The sequence below is a fragment of the Paroedura picta genome, chromosome 15, assembly GCF_049243985.1.
Source record: "Paroedura picta isolate Pp20150507F chromosome 15, Ppicta_v3.0, whole genome shotgun sequence".
Taxonomy (NCBI): Eukaryota; Metazoa; Chordata; class Lepidosauria; order Squamata; family Gekkonidae; genus Paroedura; species Paroedura picta.
Window position 1 is genome coordinate 12,771,447 of NC_135383.1, and position 17,086 is coordinate 12,788,532.

Here is a 17,086-nt window from a genome sequence, read left to right on the forward strand (position 1 = left end):
TTCTCCAAATGATCCCTGACTAAAACACTTCTCCTTCCTTCAAAACAGAACAGGTGTAGGAAAACAGAACTTTCCCCTGACTGTTGTGGGATCCAGGTGAGCGCATGAGGCTCCCACAGCCTCCTACAACATGTCCTCCTGTTCTCCATAACTTGTTAGGGCTAGGGGGACCCCGGCTGGGTATTGCATGGGTATCAGGGAGCCCAGTATGAACAAAGCATTGGAGAAGTATAAAATGTCCACAAGGAAGAGTGCTTGCACTCGAAAGCTCACGCCTTGAATAAATCTTTGTTGGTCTTAAATGTGCTACTGGACTCTGATTTTATCATTAGGAAACACACACCCGGACACAATGGCTGCCCTCCCCATGGGAGACAGTAGATTTGTTTGTTTTCACTGCAGCCAGATTGGATGGCTCACAGCAGGATCCACTAAGGATCCAATTAGGTCGAACTATTCTGTAGCCAACGGCCTGCAACCATGGAAGGATTCTTTTTTCTGTCGTGTGTATACCGGGGGGGGGGGGGGGGGATTGTTCTGGAATTTTCAGTACAGTTTTGTACCATGAGCTGAACTCACATTAAAGGGTTGAATGATTCCATGCTTCTGTGTTCCTTGACCCAGGTCCAGCACTAAGACCTGGGAGCTGAATACAGGCGCAGAGTACGGGGGATAGGGACTACCAGCTCTCACTTGGGACATACCTGGATACTTTGGGGGTAGAGTCAGGAGTGGGTGGGATTGGGGGCAGGGAGGGACTTCAGTGGAGTATAATTCTATGGAGTCCATCCTCCAAAGCTGCCTTTTTTGCGAAGGGAATTGATCTTTTCATCTGGAAATGAGCTATAATCCCAGGGCCCCCGGCCAGGGTGGGTAGGTGGGGTGGTCTGACATCTCTAAGGGTGACTGTATTGGATGGATATCAGGGAGTCCAGCCTGAATAAAGCATTAAAGAAGTATAAAATGTCCATGCGGAAGCATTGCTAGAACCATATTTAAGTCAAGCCTAAGGTCTATGCTGTGAAGGAAAAACTCCAACTCATGGATGATGTCGAAGAGACTGTTTCCAGGGTCAGACCTTGGTTTCCAAAAGATAAAAGAGAGCGACTGAAAGCCCATTAGAGGAGGACAACCTGCAACCCACTTTCAGAGGCTTTGTGACCCATCTTGACCTGTGGTTGCTTTGAGGCTCCCTCGAAAATCCGTGCAAACCTCGGACTTTCCAGCCCGACTTTGCAAGCACTTAACTGTCTCTTGCTCTTCACGCTGCCATTTCTCTGTGGCCTGCGTACATCTTCTCTGAGCAGTGAAAACCGTGTTTATAGGAAGGAAAAATCTCTGGTTTCCACATTATGCGGTTCGTTTACTTTTAACCTCCTTAATGAGAACAGATTTTGGAGGGGAGGCAAGTAAATATTTCAGTGCTTCCTCTCGGAGCTGGAAAAGCCTGCGAGGTGCGTCTCCTGGGAAATGCAGGCAAGGACATGGTGAGGAAAAAGCTTCCCCAGATGGCCACGGCAGCTTCAGGCTTCTGTTCGCCATCCAGCCTTGGGCCTGTGCCTGGGAAGGAAGCCGTTGTTTTTAAAATAGGTTTCTGCCAAGAGGGACCTTCCAAAACAGTAGCGCTGAAGTCTGGCTGGAGGCCCCATATTCAAGCCCAAATCCTGCCAGAGGGAAGGGAATCGTTCCAGACCTACTTCCCTCCCTCACAGGGTCACGTGATTACTCCCCAAGCCAAAAGATGCTCTCGTAGGAAGTAACTGTTTCAAGCAACACTTGACAGCATGAAAACTATTCTTCCTTGTCTCCAGAATTCCACTCATGTTGTTTTCTCCAACGAAGGAGGATAAAATGGGGAAAGAAGGATGCTCTGCCTGCAACTTGGGCTCAGTGATTTATTTACAACCTTCTTTGCCAAAGCTCTGTCTACTCGCAACAATTTACAAACTGCAAAACAAATGACAATCAATCCACTTCATGTTAACCCACCCCCAAAACAGACCAGCCTTTTTCAGCCTTTTGACTGCAAAGATGCCGCTGAAATAATTTTTCAGGCTTCCAGGAGCGCCAGAAGTGGTACCAGATGGCCAGACTTCCCTGCCACACCCCCGGAAGTGACATGTCATGGGAAGTGACATCACTGCCCACGTTATCAGGCAGGATCGAGGGGGCCTGAGGGGGGAAAGCCAGAAGGCGGTTTAAAGAGGGAGTAGATACGCAGGGTCTACCCCGTCCCAGGCACAGAACCCATGAAAGAGCTCACTCCTGCTTGGGAGGGGGGAGGGGGAGCAATGGAAGCGGCTAATTCCTTAACTGTGGCCCATTAAGGCAGAAGGGGGAATGCTACGGACCCCCACTGGAGCTCCCGCGAACCCCTAGGGGGTCCGTGGATCCCTGGTTGGGAATCTCTGCCCCCGATAATAAACCAGCAGCCAGTTGTAGAACAGAACAAGACAGAAAGAGATGGACTATCAATTAAAGAATTGCCCCCCCCCCAACATGGTGGAATAGGAATGTCTCTGCCTATGGTTGCCAACTCTAGGAATTAAAGTTTGTCTCCAGACTGCAGTTCCCCGTGGCACAAATAGGTGGTCATCCTGCAGATGCCCCCAAATCTCTTTAGGCTATGCCCCCAAATCTCTAGGAATTTCCCAATTAGGGTTGGCAACCTTCTCTGCCCAATGAGAGAGCCAGTTTGGTGTAGTGGTTAGGAGTGCGGACTTCTAATCTGGCACGCTGGATTAGATTCTGCACTCCCCCACATGCAGCCAGCTGGGTGACCTTGGGCTCGCCACAGCACTGATAAAGCTGTTCTGACCGAGCAGGAATCTCAGGGCTCTCTCAGCCTCACCCACCCCACAGGGTGTCTGTTGTGGGGAGAGGAATGGGAAGTGATTGTAAGCCACTTTGAGCCTCCTTTGGCATATAAGAACCAACTCTTCTTCTTCTTCAGGAATATCAGGACTCTTTCAGCCTCATCCACCTCACAGGGTGTCTGTTGTGGGGAGAGGAAAGGGAAGGCGAATGTAAACCGCTCTGAGCCTCCTTAAGGCAGAGAAAAGAGGCATATATGAAGCAATTCTTCTTCCAACTCTTCTTCAATGCTAGAACACAGTAAAAGCACCAAGAGAGACTCTCAGGGGTAGGAACGTTAGAGAGCTGGCACCCTGAAGCAGGTCATAACATCATAGAGTTTGAAGGGACCTCCAGGTTCATCTAGCCCAAACTCTCTGCAGAATGCAGGAAATTCACAACTAGGTACCTGTCCACCCACAGTGACCCCAATTCCATGCCTGGATAATACCCTTCTGCCCATCCACTCACATCTGCCTAATTTCACAGAATCAGCATTTCTGACAGATGGCTCTCTAGCCTCTGCTTAAAAACTTCCACAGGAGAACCTGTACCCAGTGGCCACCTCTCATACCTCCTCAGGTGGGGGACACAGAAATGCTTTTGATGGAAAACTAAGTGATTAAGCTGGTTGCTTCAGGATACATACATCGATTTACATACACCGCTTGGTAGACACGATGTCATTTATCCTCCGTAATATGTCGACCGACCCTTAGTATAAAAATAGGTACGGTTCATTTCCTTTTTTCTGCTTGATGCCGAAAGGTCTCCAGAGCATGTGAAAACACACTTTAGCCACCACAGAAGGTGACGCGTTGAAAGAGCAAAGCTTTAGGCTGCTCCTCTCCCTCCCACCCATTATTTTGTCAATACTAATTAGGACCGTGAGCAATAAAAACATTTTAAAGGGCTGGTGCGCTGAGAAACAACACGCAGCTCCCTTGAAGACCGTCTCTGGCAAGGCAATACTTTGCCCAAATAAAATTAATTCTCTTCCTTTTAGGGGTGGTGCATCCCCTTGGTTACTGGCGGGGGATCGTGCCTGGGGAGGACAGTGCAGTACAGCCTCCAAAGCGTCCCTTTTCTCTGGTTTGTGTGAGAACAGTTCTTTCAGGACTGTGACTAGCCCAAGATCACCCAGCTGGCTGTATTTGGGGAATCAAATCCAGCCTGCCAGATTAGAAGCTGCTGCTCTTAACACAACACCAAGCTGCGTCTGTATGTGTGTGTGTGTGTGGGGGGGGGGGAGAAGAGTGACTACAGGGGAGGGGGATCCTCAGCCTGTAGAGAAAAGGGATGAGTAATAATGTACTGATGGATTGCCACAGGCAGCATGAGAAAAGTTTTCAGGCACCTGACGGAAATCTGAAATCCAGAGAGAGAGAGAGAGAGATGTGCCTTCATTCATTACTCCCTGACAAGTTGCTTTCCCCTCACAACCACAGATGCTGTGTGCTTTGATTAAAATACCCGCACCAGTCGGTAGCACAAGCCCCCCCCCCCCCCCCCGAATTGCACAGCCAAGTTTAGGCTGTTCCTTATATGGGTTCCCATGGCCACAAATGGATGCATCCGGCAGGCTCAGGGAGTTGATGGGATCGATCACAGAGTTCAAATATAGCTGAATGAAACCAGCTCGGCACTTAACGGCGGAGGGCAAAGTCACTTCCCCAGCAACGGTGCCATGCCCGGAAAGGCACTTACCTTGCAAACCAACACGGACAGCGGCAATGCCAAGTGGAGGCCGACCTCCAGCCTGGCAGGTTATTTTGGGCGGTGTTTGGTAAACGGAGGGAACGCAAAGAAGTCGGCCAAGTACATGGTAAAACTGGGCTACAAAATGTTGGGATTTTTGTTTGTGCATCCTTGCATGCACACTCGGAGATTTATTTATTTTTAGATTTATATTTATTTTAGATTTTATATCTATTTTAGATACTGAAGGGATGCATGATCATAGAATCATAGAATCATAGAGTTGGAAGGGGCCATAGAGGCCATCTAGTCCGACCCCCTGCTCAACGCAGGATCAGCCCAAAGCATTCTAAAGCATCCAAGAAAAGTGTGTATCCAACCTTTGCTTGAAGACTGCCAGTGAGGGGGAGCTCACCACCTCCTTAGGCAGCCTATTCCACTGCTGAACTACTCTGTATGTGAAAAATGTTTTCCTGATATCTAGCCTATATCGTTGTACTTGTAGTTTAAACCCATGATGGGTGAATTCCGTTAGCTTCGACAGACTCTGGTTATTTATCAGTCAGGGAGGAAATGTAAATTAATCTCTGCTTTTATGTTGTGAATGTCAAAAATAAATAAATAAAGGAAACAGTGTCCCAGAAGCAATTGGGACTTGATGTAAACAGGAAAAAAATGCATCTCTAAAAACCATGTTTACCTCAGACGTTAACTGTTGAAACTTTACATTTGAATGTTTTACTGGTGTGTAAATAAACCTATTTATTCTTCCTAAAGGAGTCTATACAATTTATTTTCAAATAAGAAAATAATATCTATCTATGTTATATCATATATAAGAGCTGGCAGTTATAATATACAATTCTCATTTTGCTGAGTAAACTCTGACTGGGAGGTTAGTGTGAGTTAACCAGCTTTCACAAAGATTTCGTCATATTTTTGACAGTTTACGTTATTGACAGAAATCAAAATCCCAGAATCACCCTCAATCTTTACCATAAGGCGAGACGAAATCCTTGAGACGAGATTGCCTTCTTGGGCTTCAGTCTGACTTGGGTGCCTCTTTGTGCTATTCTGGATATTTTATTCTTCTGTGAGAATAAATTAGCTAGGGATGTAGTTTAGCGGTAAAGCACACACTTTTTTATCAAGGAGGTTCTGGGTTCGACTCCCACCATCTCTAGTCAAACGGGTGTGAGGCACAGGAAGGGGATCGCAGTCCGAGATTTCGAGCAGCTCTCTGACCGAGAGAGAAGCCAAGTTCTCAACAAGGTACTACAGGTTCTTATTGCCCATTTTGTTTCAGAACAATTTTTTCATAGGCAATTAGTATCAAAGGATGATGCTAATGTTTTCCCGGTATTTATTCAGTATTTTTGTATTGGCTCTGATATTTTTATGTCATCTGTCTGCTCCAGTATAAGCTTCACAGCAGGCGGTTGCCCCTAAAGCAGAGGCAGTTAACCTGTGGTCCTCCAGATGTCCATGGACTACAATTCCCATGAGCCCCTGCCAGCGTTTGCTGGCAGGGGCTCATGGGAATTGTAGTCCATGGACATCTGGAGGACCACAGGTTGACTACCCCTGCCCTAAAGGGCGATTGTCTCCAGAGTGTGGTGGGTTTTCAGGAAATGTTACCCTTTTTGATAATCCAAACTCCTTTTATTCAAGCAATACAGTTTTGTCTGCAAGCATATGATATCTGAAGAAGTGTGCATGCACATGAAGGCTTATAAACCTTGAATGAATAAAACTAGGTGGACCTTCAAGGAGCCACTGGACTAGTTCTTCTGCTGCTTTGGACCAACACGGCTACATACCTAAATCTAACTTTTTTGATGTTATTTTCTCTCTTGCTTTTGTCTGCCCAAAGTTCCACTTGTCAGAATAGAAGAGCTGTCTCTGTGTACCCCACTTTTTACTACCCAAAAGCCCCAAAGCTGCTTACAATCACCTTCCCTTTCCTCTCCCCAAAACAGACACCCTGTGAGGTAGATGAGGCTGAGAGAGCTCTGAGAGAACCGTGACTGACCCAAGGTCACCCAGCGGGCCTCATGTGTCTCAAAGGGGCTCAGAATTGCCTCCTATTCCTCTCTCCATAACAGACACCCTGTGAGGTAGATGAGGCTGAGAGAGCTCCGAGAGAACCATGACTGACCCAAGGTCACCCAGCAGGCCTCGTGTCTCAAAGGGGCTCATAATTGCCTTCTGTTCCTCTCTCCACGACAGATACCCTGTAAGGTAGATGAAGCTGAGAGAGCTCTGAGAGACCTGCAACTGACCTAAGGTCACCCAGCTGGCTGCATGTAGAGGAGTGGGGAACCAAACCTGGTTCTCCAGATTAGAGGCTACTACTCTTAACCATTGCACCACGCTGGCTCTCAATAAAAAGAAGTCTGCGGCTTCTGACCTCCCATCAGGACAAGTCCACTTCATTTTGAGGAATCTCTTAAGTCCAAGAGGTGCCCTCAGACCAACAGGCTTTCCACAAGTGGGACAAAGCGTTTCCGCTTCTGACACCTCCTCGAGGTCTCATTCCACTGCAGTGACTCAGGAGCCAGCCTGCTTGACTTCACTTCCTGCCCTCCCTCTCTCATTTGCTGTGATTTCGGCTGGCCGCTTCCTCATTGTCAAAGAAAAACCCAAGCGAAAGTGTGGGATCCTCCTCGGCTATTTTTAGGATGGACCAGTTGCTTGCTGGAATATCTACTTACGCAAGATTAGAAGTGTTGATTTTGCGATCTGAACTTCTCCACAGTTTCTGGCTCAGCGCTGTGGACTTCCCCTAAAGAAACTAGGTCGGATCCGGGACCGATGGCCCCTTGGGGAGCGACACGATTTGGGGGCCTTGTGCTTTTGAGAGTCAACGTTCCCTTCCTCAGGGTTGGCATCCCTAGCCGAGAGGGTTTTGTGCAGGAGTTCTTGAGGGGTAACTCCAGGCAGTCCCCAATGGCAGGTGGGCTGGGAACAGCCCCTCGGCCCATCTTCTGGAGCAGCACCGCTTCGTTTTGGGAATTTGAGATTCTTGGGAATCTCTCATCTCCTTGGTGGATCTTCTTTTACAAAGCAGCAAAGACGGCAAATCTCCAATGGCAGAAGGGCAGAAAACGCTTGCTGGAGAATGCACTGAAATGAAGATAACTCCCCCTTGCCTTTACTGATCGAGAGAGAAGAGTTGGATTTTATACCCTGCTTTTCACTACCCGTGGGAAGTGGCTTACAAACACCTTTCCCTTCCTCTTCTCGCAACCCTTTGAGGTAGGTGGGGCTGAGAGAGCTCTGAGGGAAGTGCTCTGAGAGAACTGTGACTGGCTCAAGGCCACCCAGCCTGTGGAAGAGCGGGGAATCAAGCCCAGTTCTCTAGATTAGAGTCCGACACTCTTTAAAGCAGAGGTAGTCAACCTGTGGTCCTCCAGATGTCCGTGAACTACAATTTCCATGAGCCCCTGCCAGCGTTTGCAAACGCTGGCAGGGGCTCATGGGAATTGTAGTCCATGGACATCTGGAGGACCACAGGTTGACTACCCCTGCTTTAAAGGATACACCAGTCTCCCTCAAGGCAGCTTTACTGGGAAGGGCTTCAGCTTGCTTCGGAAAACAGAGAACAGCTGCCATCTAGGGAGAGCATGAAGGCATTCCGCGAGAGGAAATGGGATATCAGGACGCATCAGCTGAGAGGCAGGGGCCCTGGCAAGTATATAACCACATGCTACAACATCACTCAGACAGTTTCCTGCAGAGATCAGCTGATGCCAGAACCAGCTGGGCTGTAATCATAGCAAAGGAGAAAGCATCAAATCCTCCCCCAGAGTCAATCTGCTGCTCTGCTTCACCCGGGGGCTGGCATCGCATGGCAATGGGGTGGTGGGCTGACCAAGCCCTTCCCTTGTCAGGAGATTAACTTTGCCAGAGGGAGCCATGCTCCACCACCTTCATAAGCTACTACCAATTCCTTCCTTGAACAAGAGGTGCAACTGGGTTTTCCTTTCTTTTGATTTATGATCACAACAACCCTGAAAGGTAGGCCAAGAAGGACTGACTGGGCCAGGGTCATTAAGTGACTGCCACGCAGAGATCTCCTGGAATTACAAACAATCTCCAGAATAATCAGTTCCCCTGGAGAGAATAGCAGCTTTGGGGGTGGTTTCCAGGGCATTAGCTCCCTCTGGGGGGTCTTCTCTCCCGTCCACAAATCTCACCCTCCCCAGGACCCGCCCCCCCCAAATCTCCAGGAACTCAATCCCGCTCTCATGGTCGAGTGAGAATCTGAACCTCCGTCCTGCGCTATCACGGTTATATCTCGTTGATTTTCCTTCTTTGCGCTATTTCCCTCCAGCCCCATCATCTGGAAAACAAGCGAGCAAAAGTCCTATCTCTCTTTCAGGCTTTTATTTCTACATTTTGCATTGGGAAGGGGAGGGAAGGAGAATTTGCCCGCATGCAGTTCAAGGACTTTAGTTATCACCAGCACGAATCATGAAAAAAACCCCTCAATTTTAACTACAGAACTCCTCATCGCTGGACTTCCAGAGGCAACGGAAAAGCCGGGACCATTCATGGCGCAGGCCCTCTCTGAGAAGCCGCTGAAGATTCACCCGCTACCCCCCCCCCAAGAAATGCACCCTAGATTAAACAACAAGATTGAACTTTTCTATTAATTCAATAGGGAAACAGGAAGGGGATTCTGCAACAGAAATTTCCTGCCTGCAAAGCACGGGGAAGGAATGTGTCCTGCAGACAAGGCATCTTTTTTCTCATGCTTACTCACCCACCCCACCCCTGCCAAGGTTACTCAAGGATAATTTTTTTAAAAAGCTCCTCAACTATCTTTCACGGCAACATCAGGCCCTTCTGTCTTTTCTGCAGCCAAGATTAATTGCTGCTTGTTCTGTCTTCACGTATGATTGGATGCAGGATTGGACCATCTCACACACACACACATATACACACACCACCTGCCCATGGGCCACACACAATTCCACCTGCTTTGGGAGACCAAGACTTGGACGTTGGCACTTCCTGTTTCCAGGGCCACATCCTGTTTGGCCTCTCCTCTACCACGCTGCTCTCAAGCTGCTCCACAGTTTTCAGGGGCACTAGCTCCGGGGACAACCTGGTGGGGAGAGGGTTGGAGTCCTGGTTGCTGATGTGACCTGAGGGTCTTAACTTGCCCACTTTTCACCTGAACTTTGTCTGTAGATCATGGCAGACGATTTTGCTAGGCATGTGTCTTGTAGCACTAAACGTGACAGCTCATGTGTGGCAGGCGTGCTTTGCCACACAATACAGGACACAACCACATTGGTGGGTGTCTGTCTGCTCCTTTCCTGAGAAAGGCTGTCTCTCGTTTAATTGCACTGTGTTCGGCTTCTGCCGTACACCCTGTAAAAAGTACAGAAGGCTGTGCGGGGAAGGGAGCTGGCATGGCTGTTAAGGAGGCTTACCGCCTTGCTTCAAGCATTACAGAAAAATCCCCACCGCTTTGTGGTGATGACCACAAGACTGAGCAAACAGTTTAAGGAAAAGGGAAGCTGATGGCCTGATTCAGAGGTCTCAGATCTCATCTACGTGCCACTTTGCACCAGGGCTGAGGAAAGCTTTACGGGCATTTCACACCACCCAGATACCCAGCCCATCTTTGCCGGCAGGGATTACTGCTGAGTCGGCCGCACATGTCCCAGCTGACGTGCTCAAGGGTATTGCCCCCCGCGCAGTCCTTCCTGTGCCCAGGTGCCATTTTTGGACTGCATGTGCCTGTGTCTCTGAAGGCCGATCACCCCTAAGACAGTGAGCATCTGAATTGGTCCCTAGCGGGTTGCCGTCTCCGAGAATTCTTAACACCCAGTTATGGGAGGAGGAGGACTCAAAAGGGGACACAAAATCATTTGTCGTTTGTTGGGAGTGGGTCGACTAGATTCTCCTTGAGGATGCTTTGCGAGGGGGGAGGGGGGAGCAGGGGAGGAAAAGAGAGGGGGAGACCCTCCGTGGTGGGCTTCATTGCCACATGGCCCCGTTGTCCGCGTTCTCGTGGAACTGGTGCAGGTGGTCGGCATACCTGAAAGACACGAGAGAACACGCTTGAGTGAGCACCTGTTCTGCTTTAAGAACATTGACAAGAATGAGGAGTTCTCCGAGAGTCCACATTTCCAGGTTTTTAAACTTAAAAAAAATCATTATTTGCTTCGTAAGGAAAGCATTATGCTTGCTTCAAGTCAGTCTTAAAGGCCCACTGGCCTCCTTATTTCCTCATTATTTCCTTATTTCCTGCCACCCAACTGCTCACGTTTTAGGAAGGAATTTGGGCACAGCTGTTCTCCGCCTGCAGGGTGCCCGGTACCTACTTTTTAGCACAATATGCAGCGCAGTCTCGCCCAACGCTCTCGCTCCAGGCCGTTTTGTACAGCACCTGAGGAGGCAAGGCAGTGGGGTTAGCCGTTTGCTTTCAGACTCAGCCGCATGGGGGCCTCCAGTCGTTTCCTGTGCAGATGGTGAACCAAACCTCCTGGGCTTTAGTCTGCAATGGACCAGAGATCTCATCAGGCATTCCTGACAGGGCTCCATCTGTTACCCTGGTAGGTCAGTCCGGCAGCCCTTGTTCCTTGCCCTTCCCCTCCCAATGCAGCCCAGTACAGGCAAGATCATCACCCGTGTGTCCCACCATGCTGCCAGTCACCGGTGGTTTGGAGACTGCATGGAAATACCAAGGATCTCCAGACTACAGAGTAGGGTTGCCAGGAGTACTGGTCCAGACGGGGTCCCCCACTTTCCAGGCACACCTAGCCCCCCCTCCAATTCACCCAAACCTGGAAGAACATTGAGACATGTTGGCATCACCTGGCAGTGCCATTGGCATGCCTGGAGTATTGGGGTGTGTGTGTGTGGGGGTGATGCTTTGATGTTGTGGCCTGAAGGAAATTCTACCATAGAGTTTTGCCCAAAAGCCAGAGCGTTCCCCCCCTCCCAGCTCCAACGCGTCGATGTCACTTCCAGGGGACCTCAGCACGTATTAGCAATACTCATCAATCCTGTTTGGTAACCCTTTGCTAAAGACAGGGATGCCAAGCAGAAGCGCCCTTCCCGACCGGGAGCACGTTGTCACTGAACTTCATGACTCTGTTCCCACTGCTGACCTCCAAAATGCGCATTCTCATAGTATTAACAGCAACGCGGGTGATCCATGACGCTAAGCAGAGCTCACCACCCACACCTTGGGGCCTGTTTGGGCTTTGGTTCCCCCCCACAACACTTCTAGGTAGTAAACCCAGGAGGCTTATTAGGGTGAGGGGGCCAGTCTCTGTTTGCAAGACCTGAAACCTGTTAGTAGCATAGAAACACAACGGCCATTTTCTCAGCCAAGCACTAAGAACCAACAGATGGCGCCAGGTACGTGTAAAATGCCATCTTCCAAGGGCACAACATCAATTCTGGTACACACCCAGAAGCAGGGTGTTGTGAGTGGGGGACAGGATTGGACCAGATCCAAGTTTGGGGATGGAGCCTTGGGAGGACAGAGACTTCAGTGGGGTGCAATGCCACGAGTCCATCCTCCAAAGCAACCATTTTCTCCGGGAGAGCTGATCTCTGTCATCCGGGGGATCCACAGGACCCACCTGGAGGCTGCCATCTCTATCCAGAAGTGACATCACTGGACCTCACTTCCAGGATCACTAGGAAATGATGTTGCACTGTCAGAGCCATGGTGGTTTCCCTGGAATCCCACCCCCCTGCCTTACAAAGGGGTCGGCCCCCAGGGTTGGGGGCTGCAGATGGGAGGAGGCCTCCTATGACATCTCTATTTTCCAAGCTGCTGGGTGGAGCCGACATCCCTTCATCTGCATTCCGTACGCAAAAGGAATGAGATCTACAAACAGAATCGTCCAGGAAGAGCTTGTCTAAATAAACGGAACCAGACTGTCTCGGTCGCCTGTGAATGTCCAGGCAGTCTTCAGGACACTGTTCCTTGTACGTATTCTGCTGGCCTGTCACATTGTACTGCATTGCCTTCCCGTTTTAAGTCCATTGGTGCTACTTATATTTTGAAAATCAGGATGACTGTATTTTTATAATTCCATATTACCCGTTATATTGTGTGAATTTCAACTTTGGAAGCCGTGCCCGAAGAAGCCGTGACTTCTTCGGGTAGTGAAATGTTCCAGCTCTTCGGGAAGCCATGCAATGAATAAATACCTAAATAAAATTAAAGTAATCCTACTTGGTTGAATTGTTACGCAGTTTCTGTGTTCTGTAGTGCTACAATCTATTACTTTGTTCAGTGCATGTGTCAGTGCATGTCCCCTCCCATATCAAAAATTCTGTTATTTTTTGTACACACAGAGACCTGTATTTTTGTTTTTGCATATCAAAAACTACCATGACAGACGAAAGGATTCTAGCCTGGATTTCTCCCCTGCAACCTTTTTGGGCCTTTGGGGGCCTTTGGAATTTTGACTCAGTGTGGTGGGTGCAGTCGCAAGATGGCTGCCACAAGATGGCTGCTGCCAGAGACAAAATGGCTGCCACAAAATGGCTAGCCACACAGCCACTGCCTAAGCAATGTTTTTAAATATCTGTACGGACCACTCAAAGCTTTGCTGGGCAAAAGACCCTGTTGGCACTGCCCACTTACTAAAAACACTGGGGATCTCTGCCCTAGAACATCCCCCTGTGGGGGGGCAGCATAGAGTTATCGCAACTCACCAGGAACACCAGGCAATGCAGGAACAGCGTGTAGAAGAAGGCAATGGTGCGGGCCATTTTGTTTGACAGGATAAGTCTTCCCTGCAAGAGAGACAAAAGAGCAGCTTGATTTCTGACCCCGTAAGAGAAGCCAGATGCTGCTCAAAAGTTAGGAAAATTGAATACATTTCGATATCTTCTCATTCTTGCACAATAGGTTTCATTTAGCGCGTCGCAGGAAGGAACAAGGCCTTCCCCACATGAACACATGAAGCTCCTTCGTACTCTCCGGTCTCTCAGACTGGGGATCTTTCACATCACCTGCAACTTTGGACTGTGGGACCCCTTCTGCCGGGTTCTGAGATCTTCCCAGTTATTGCCCGTTCCCAGCCACGCATCCATTTACCCCCATGAGGCACAGACTTTTGCTTTAACAGGAAAACGTTGCGCCACATAAAAAGAATCTGCTTGCATGCAGAAAAGTAGCTAACCGTTGTCTCCTCTGACACGCTGCATTTCTGAGAGCAGGGCATTGCTTCGTACACAGCAGAACATTCATTCACAAGGTGCCCCACCTGCAGTCTGAAGCCAAAGGTTTGACTACAGTGTGAAGTCAATCAGTGTACACAGTGGTTCTGTTTTATACACATTGCAACAAGGGAAAGCTAGACCTCAACGGACCTTCCTTTTGCAGAAAACTCTCCCCAGGAGAGGGAGATGTGAAGAAATGGCTGAAGTCCAACGGTTCTGAGGGAACTGCTTATTGCCACGGTGGGATGGTAGGTGAATTCCCTCCAGGCCAGGCTGGATTCTGGAGATTTTTGGTACGGTGTTCACTTGGGCATGAAATTGAGGTCACAGTGGGTGTGCAGGTAGTTGTGAGTTCCTGCATTGTGCAGGGGGTTGGACTAGATGACCCTGGAGGTCCCTTCCAACTATGATTCTACAAGAGGGATGCGGGCAAAATGTCTTGACCATGTTGGCGGTCCCTTCTTGCTAGTTGCACCAACTATTTGGCTTACCATGCCAAGTGTGGCTTTATCCCAGGGGCTGAGACTCAGGTACTTCCTCTGACGCTCCTGAAAGAAAAAGGAACAGGAGATGAAAGAGACGTGCCTTCTCCAGAACAAAGATGGAAGGGACCTGCAACTCCAATAGTGAAATGGAAATTGTCGTCTCTCTCCCACAGTCAATTCATAGCTGACTTACAGCTACAGAACCTGTGGCTCTCCAGGGGTCCAAGGACTATAATTCCCATGAGCCCCTGCCAGCTGCTGGCTGGGGGGGGGCAGAGGCTGAAGTGCCCTCCCCTCTGTTCTGCAGTCTCTAGAGAAAAGTTCTTCCAAGCAGGGATTCACTAGTGCCTGAACTTGCAGGGTCTTTTTAGTATCACTGGTATTCTGGTATTCTAAAGCGCCGGTATTCTGGTAGCCTAGTAATAATTAATAGTGAATGGCCTTCACCTCTTCCAGCTTCTAGCTCACTAGAAGCACCGCCCTGCAATCCTCTACAGCAGGGGTAGTCAAACTGCGGCCCTCCAGATGTCCATGGACTACAATTCCCAGGAGCCCCTGCCAGCACTTGCTGGCAGGGGCTCCTGGGAATTGTAGTCCATGGACATCTGGAGGGCCGCAGTTTGACTACCCCTGCTCTACAGGTAGGGCCCTAAAGGTGACCACAGGGGGATTCTGTGCTTTCTTAGAGATACTCTTCTGCAGCCGGCATGCAAAAGCAAATAATGCCAAAGACTGTTGACATTACAGGTACTCCGGTTCTGTTTCTCTTCTCTGCTGTTTTATCATTGCAAGAGTTTCACGGGGTTGGTTAGATGGGGAACGTGACCGGCTTGAAGGGAGATTTGAACCCGCCTCCCCCTGGTCAAGGTCCGACAGTCTAACTACTAAAATTGTACACTGGCTATCAGTGCCGTGGCGACAGCTAGCCCGTTAAGTTGGGGAGTCCGGAAGATGCCACAAGGAGTAAGAGTGTACGGAAGGGGCTCTTTTTGAAGAGGACACTCTAGCCCGCTATTTCTGCCTTAGAGGACCTAATCTTGTCCCCCCAATACCTTTCATGAGTCAATTTCTGCTGCTCCTGCTAAGGTGCATGCAGCCCTTATCTCCCAGGGCTACAAACCTCAGTCAATTTGACTTTCAAATCATTCCGTTCGAGTCTTAATCAATTAAAAACCGTTTGAATGAGTGCGAGAGAAAGACTTGTGTTTGTCTTTTAAAAATAATGGCAGGTATCACCTGCCTTTTATTAACGCATGAAGCAAGCACCTGCATTTAAGTAATTCGCTCCGTTCCCTAAACGTCACGGTGAAAGCCTTTCTGAAACCCTGAAATATGCATCAGCGAATACGCGCTTTAATTAAGAGAAGCTGCCGTTCATTAGAATGGATGTGCTCTTCCCCCATGCATGCATTCCAAGGAAGCCTTGGAAACGGGCAAGGGAGATGAAGTGGAGAGGTATTGTTATTAACCTCCCTGCCCTCCAACACACACACACACATCAAGGGAGCCCCCAGTGTATTGGTCCCCCATGCCAGAGCCAATGCTGTTTCCACCAGAGAACTGGTGGACTCAAGTCTCTGCAAACTTGTCCTGCCCCCTGTGAAAGGGATACTATGTCTATGGGCCCCCTGAATGGGGGAAGCACTTTACCTCTTTGTTATCTTCCAGCAACCGACCTCTTGTGGGTTTTAAACTTTTGGGTATCTTCTTAGAGTTTCCATGTCTGGGGAGAATTTGGGGGAAGCCCGCCAAAGAATGACTGTTTTCATAAATTGGGTTGGGAGAAGGTAGAGAGAAATAGGTAAATAATTTCTAATGTGGTGGGAGTTGGGGGATTGAGGGGGATGAAGATAGGAAACGGGTGGGAGCATTCAGAATTTGGGGAAGGGGGGCCTGGGAGGGGCTAGGGATTCTAAGGCTCTGGGGGCAGGGGGCGAAGGGGCACTGGAAGAAGGAGTCCCTTCCTTTGCCCCGCCATGAAAATGGAGAATGGGCCTACCAGGGGCTCCTAGCCATGGGGCAAAAGGGAATCTCAACATGCAGAGGCAGCTGGGGTCTGAACACCAGTGCCAGGAGGCAATGCCGGGAAAGGCCATCAAGGCCCTGCTTTTGGCTCTCCAGAGGCCCTGTTTGAGACAGGATCCTAGACTAGATGGGACGCTGGCCTGATCCAGCAGGGCTCTTCTGACATGATGCTCTCGGCGTCCCCAGGCTTCTATACCTTCCGGCTGAAGGAGGAGAAGGGGTCCAGGCGTTCTTCATACTGGGAGGAATATCGCATTTCTGTGTCATCGCTGCTCCCTCCCTGGAAAAGACCCCAGAAGGGGAAAGTCAAGGTGAGCTCAAACATCTTCATGACAGTGGCCATCATGCAGCGGCTGTCGCAAACAGATCGAGCACCCAGTTTGGGGCCGTTGTCTTACTTGGAAATATGGATGCTTTCATGTAAATGTTTACTGGCCACATTTCGTCCTTCCTCCGAGGATTTCAGAGGCGCATACGTGGCTCTCTCCTCTGTTCCGTCCTTACAGCCATCCTGAGAGCTAAAAGTGTGGGTGGCTGCCCCAAAGTCACCCAGAAAGCCTTTGTGGCAATGTGGGGATTTATACCCCAGGGCAGCACGCTAACCACTAAACACCCCCCTGGCACAATGTTAGCACAGCACAGTCGTTGGCAGGTTGAAATAGGGTTAGGGGGACCCGGGTTAGAATCCCTGCTCTTCCAGGGAAACTTGGTGGCTGACCTTGAGTCAGCTGTGCTCTCTCAGTCTCATTTACCCAATAGTTTTAGTAAGAGGAGAAAATGGAGAAAAGGAGAATGTTGTAAGCCACTTTGGATACCCA

At 49.4% G+C, this 17,086-nt stretch overlaps 1 protein-coding gene across 2 annotated transcripts in view; it reads right to left on the reverse strand.

Annotated features, from left to right (window-relative positions):
- Window positions 1–8,925: 8,925 nt before the first annotated feature.
- The window catches only part of CUX1 (cut like homeobox 1), a 282,235-nt gene continuing 274,074 nt past the window's right edge, over window positions 8,926–17,086 (reverse strand). For both annotated transcript variants that reach the window (XM_077311545.1, XM_077311544.1), the window contains exons 19-23: window positions 16,465–16,548; window positions 14,250–14,306; window positions 13,249–13,329; window positions 10,893–10,957; window positions 8,926–10,606 (exon numbers count right to left, since the gene is read on the reverse strand). In XM_077311545.1, coding sequence (XP_077167660.1) covers window positions 10,546–10,606; window positions 10,893–10,957; window positions 13,249–13,329; window positions 14,250–14,306; window positions 16,465–16,548 — 348 coding nt within the window. In that variant the 3' untranslated portion in view covers window positions 8,926–10,545. The remainder of the gene's footprint in view (window positions 10,607–10,892; window positions 10,958–13,248; window positions 13,330–14,249; window positions 14,307–16,464; window positions 16,549–17,086) is intronic.